Consider the following 4,790-nt stretch of genomic DNA (forward strand, 5'->3'; position numbering starts at 1 on the left):
CACATTGTATAACTTGTTATTGCTGTGCAAACTGGAATTTTTTTTGGGAACTCTTTTGGCTCAACATTTGACAAATGGCTTGTTTATGGTTTCTTTTTTTTTTTTTTTTCATTGATTAGATTTAGGATAACATCTGCTATAAATATTGTTTACAACTTTCTCTCATTCATCTCAACATTTGTGCTATTAAGATGATTATTTCGTACTACCCTTAAGTTGAGCTTTCTGCTACTTCCAGGGGGGGGGGGGGGGGGGGGGGGGGGGGGGGGGTTTCCCTTTTCTTTTCTTTTTCTTTCTTATTATGAGATAGAAAATTTCAGAAGATTTCCTGTAGGATCATCCCCAGAATAAGAAGCCACTAAAATTTGGTTACCACAATGAAGCCTCAATTTAAATGTTAACATACCCAATATTCTTTTTTTAAAAAAAAAAATTTGAGAAAAGAAAGAACTTCATTAATAAGATTACTGGATATCGTCTAACACGACTTGCTTGATAAAACTTGGAAAGGTAGATAGAAGATCATCTTCATCATTAATGAGCTTGATAATTGAAGATGCGTCGCCCTGCAACATGAACAGGTCTACTTAATTGCTTTAAAAATTACACCTTACGTTAATAAATGAAGTGTGAATCCAGAGAGGGAGAATTAGTAGTCCAATAGATAGTCTAACCATTGGAGCTTTTTCGGCACTTTCATACAAGCATGAAGCAAGTTGGTAAATTGCGTCTACCTTCTATATTTTAGAGGCATATTTGGAGTCGAGAGATATATCTGACTTCAATGCTTAATTGTTTTATTTAGTTTTTTTCTTTGGAATACAATATTATTACAATTGGTCCTATACTGAGGGATAGGAGAGACGGATAGACCTATTGAATCAATTGAGAGGTTCGTAAGGAGCTAAAATCTTTAACCATGCTTCAGAAAATTCTAGAGAAGAAAAGGAGTCATGGGGGTTCGGCCCTCCGGCTCGTGTCGAGGGAGGGACTTAACCCCTCCTCTAGTAGCCAACTAATGCTTAATTGTGAAATATAAAAAAGTATAAATTAGTTTCTCAATTCAGGGTTATTCTTGAACGGTGTAACATTTTTTGAACATTTTATAATTCTGAGTGAACTGCTTATACATCCTTACAACATAGGCACGATATTTTATTACTGTCCATGTAGATCACATGCATAATACTTACATCTCTGTTATAAAATTTTATAAGTAATTTACATAGAGTTACATCTTATTCAAAAAATATTACACTGTTCGGAACGGCTCTCACTGACCGACAACCCTCGGTGGCCTGGTCCCTGAAAGATGATGGTCGGGTACAGAGTTAAAGTCAGCTTCAAATACGGCATGAATGGAAGCCATACAAAACTGCCATTCTATATTACTATTTATTGGTTTCTTACCAATTCTTTCTCTTCCATGGCAGGTTGTTCAGCAGCACACACCGCTGGTACGTGCTAGGCCAGATAGTCAACGCTATACTTGAACCTGCGCAAATTGTGCAGTTCAAATATAATATATAAACGCGGCCTAATTTTAAATGCAAAAACCATTCGTTGTTTGTGCCCCATAGGGTCCATAACCTCCCAACCCCATGACACTGGCCAAACCTTAAAACTTGGTAAGATGGAACTGAGGGCTCCCTATGCTTATTCATTTCCCACTACTTTCAGAACTTTTACATTCTTTGCAAGACCATTCAAGAATAAGTTGCATGATTTCTAAAATTAGTCTAAAGTTTACCAGATTAAGTCGTAAAAGACGGTTAGCTTTTCATACAATTGTCGGTACAAAAGTTGAATTTGACATGCTCATGAATCAATGACAAAGAATTCCCTCTTGGACATCAAGCTATAAACCAATACAAGGCATGCTTGATTGCTTGGGTTCTTTTTATTGTTTTTTTTTTTCTCTTGGAACGTGTATTTGGACAAATAATGTACATCTTAAACTAATTCACCATTTTTGGCTGAAAGAGATTGTATAATACAGCTTCTGGAACTTTTCCACCTGAGGCACCAACTAGGGGCTAGCAGCCTCTTTTGGTTGTTCAACCCAAGTGGAATTTAGCAACTTGAGCAACATTCTTGCCTTGGCCTTGGTCCTCCCACTACACTGGCTCTGAAGGAGTAAAAGCAGCTGAGTCAAGACACCTGCAGAGATTGCTTCTTCCCTGGCATGATTAGAATCACAACACAAGGCTAATAATGAATTCACAGCACTCTCACTTCCTTGATGATCTGATACTCTGAAAACCATCTTGACTAGAGCTCTGACACAACTAGGATTACTGATGACTACTTCTTTGGCACTTTCCACCACCAAGAGCCTTTCGATTGTTGCTATTGCTGTTGGGGCTAATTTCCTTTGATATTTTTCGGATTCCAGGATATATGCTATTAGCCTTTCAACTGCACCTTCTCTTACCAAATTTTCTCTAGTTGTTTCCAAACAAGATAGTGCTGAAATGGCCTTGATTCCAGCTTCAGAAGCTTCAGAAGTTTCAGCCAAAAGATTGAGAAGTTCTTGCTGCAACTTGGTTGATTTTCCTAGCATAATAGAAACCTGTTGTGTTTCCATGGATGAAGAAATTACCTCAACAATATGGCACAAGTACCTCTTGATGTTCACATTGCCTCTGTAGAAGAGTGAAAGGAAGCAGTCAAGGACTGGTTCTTCTTTAAGCATGTTTAATGATGTGAGATCGCTAAATGGTAACAACTTCAAGGCACAAGCCAATGCTCGTTCGGAAAACCTCAAATCATCTTCAGAACAAGAACCATTGACCTTTCTGAAAATTTTTTCTAGCAGTAAGGGAAAGAAGTCTAGTTGGATCAAGCAAGTATTCTGCAAAGGAAGCTCTTCAGATAATATGTAAACTTTTTCAACTATTTCAAGCTTTTCTTCCAATGTGGAATCCTCTGAATCAAGTCTGTGCTTGAGTACAGAAATGCAATCGACGTGATTGATCATTTCGCAGTAATCAAGACAAAATTGGCTATCCTCTTGAAGCCATTGATCTATCAGATGGCGAAGGGTGTGGTTGGGAACCATGGAAAGATCATCAAGCTTCTGCATTGTGACAGGACACGTTAGATTTCCAGCAGCAAGCCATTTTTCTATGCTGGATCGATCATAAGTTTGTCCTGTGCAAAGAGTTACTGGATCTGTGAACAAATCTAGACTGATAGGACACTTGAACAAAGGTGGAATAGCCATCTCTCTTTCTTTCGTGGATTGATAAACCAGTTCTACAATTTTATGAACCAAAAAAACTTCAGGCAATGAACAATTCTCATAAGAGATAAAATGATGAAGATGAGTACCAATCAATGATGCCTCAGGACTAGCTGGCCTCTAGAAGGACTAAATCCGATGTGGAACATCAACTCCCACAACTCCGACTAGGCAAGTATGCAACCGTAAAAATGCTTCCAAACTTGCTAAAATAGCTCAAGAATTGAATGCATTTTCAGTTTAGATACAAGGGATAAGTTTGAAATGACAAGCTAAAATTTATACTTAGGGAAAATCACAATCCAAACAAAGAGGGGTGTGAAAGTGAACGGTTAAAGCTAAGAGACAGGAGGAAAGCTGTAGAGTATGGGATCTTAGTTGGAAGGATCAGAAGATTATTGCAGCATACAAACACTAGAAGATGGCCCCAAACCAAAAGCTGGGGCCTTATCCTAGTGAGAGTATTGAAGAGATTGCAACCAATAATATAGAATGATTAAGATGGGGACCCATTTTTTCTTTGCTCCAATATTTATCATTCAGTCAAAGTGTCGCACCAAGAAAAGCACTCCAATTGCTGATGAATCTTTGAAGTTTGAATCAACTTTGAATATAAATGTATCCGTCCTTTTCACAGACGTATATGATAGATTTATCCTCCGGGGCTGAGAATCAAAACATTGGTTCAATGATATTGGCCCTTATGGAGATTTTTCGTTTGCCATTTTGGGTGGTTTGGAAATTTAATATGGTTTATTGACTGGTTTGATCTTTTTGTCTTTCAGTGGGAAAACCATAGAATACTTATATTTGCACAATATCACTCGGCCAATCTTCATCAACATGGACCTCTTTGAGTCTATGAGAAACCACAACAAATCCATAAGAGGAACAATTTTTTTTTTTCCCTTAAAGAAACAAATTCTGTGGTAGCCTAGCTATACAGAAACTAAACTATTCGATACTTGCATTAAGCATGCTTAGTAAGAGTTCTTTCAAATTTTGAGTCACCAACTAATCAAACGAAACGAGAACGGCATTTATATTTATTAAAATTTCAACCTCGACTCGAGTGTGACTTGATTTTAATATGTAAAAGGAAAAAAAGAACTACTTGAGTATTATTCGAGTTTGGCTTGATAAGTGAATAACTTAAACCTGATTTTAAGTTTGTTCAATTAGGTAAAACCAAATAGAAATAATTTCCTCTTTAATATTCAGCAACAAGTTTCACTTCAAACTCAAGTGAAATGGTGATGTAAATGTAGATATGCTTTGGATCATACAAACTTTGAAAGTTTACCAATAATAAATCTATGGCATATTCTATTTGAAACTATGCAAAATCCCTAAGAAATGTTATTCCCATTTTGGCGGACCTAATGAGGTAATTGTATCCAATAGTTGGTCGTTTGGCTTAAATCCATTATACACCACAAATGATCAAAAAGAGAATAAAAGACAAAGAAGCATAAAAAAAAGAGAGAGAGAGAGGATAAAGTCACTTCAAAAAAAGTTTGTAATCCTCACGGCAGTATTCAATTTT

At 36.8% G+C, this 4,790-nt stretch overlaps 1 protein-coding gene across 2 annotated transcripts; it reads right to left on the reverse strand.

The window, feature by feature from the left end:
• Positions 1–1,754: 1,754 nt before the first annotated feature.
• LOC113701159 (U-box domain-containing protein 26-like) lies at positions 1,755–3,748 on the reverse strand. 2 transcript variants are annotated; one of them, XM_027221685.2, is made up of 2 exons: positions 3,334–3,748; positions 1,755–3,153 (listed from the first exon to the last, which is right to left on the reverse strand). In XM_027221685.2, exon 2 carries the CDS (start codon positions 3,083–3,085, stop codon positions 2,030–2,032), a length of 1,056 nt encoding a protein of 351 aa, XP_027077486.1. In that variant the 5' UTR covers positions 3,086–3,153; positions 3,334–3,748; the 3' UTR covers positions 1,755–2,029. The 2 variants fall into 2 exon arrangements, with proteins under 2 accessions (XP_027077486.1, XP_027077484.1); XM_027221683.2 differs by having other exon boundaries at positions 1,755–3,258.
• Between the last annotated feature and the right edge of the window lie 1,042 nt (positions 3,749–4,790).

Source organism: Coffea arabica, chromosome 7e, assembly GCF_036785885.1.
Source record: "Coffea arabica cultivar ET-39 chromosome 7e, Coffea Arabica ET-39 HiFi, whole genome shotgun sequence".
Lineage (NCBI taxonomy): Eukaryota > Viridiplantae > Streptophyta > Magnoliopsida > Gentianales > Rubiaceae > Coffea > Coffea arabica.

Excerpts from the sequence above, each read along its gene's own strand:
- LOC113701159 (XM_027221683.2), bottom strand. The coding sequence starts at position 3,226 with ATGGCTATTCCACCTTTGTTCAAGTGTCCTATCAGTCTAGATTTGTTC.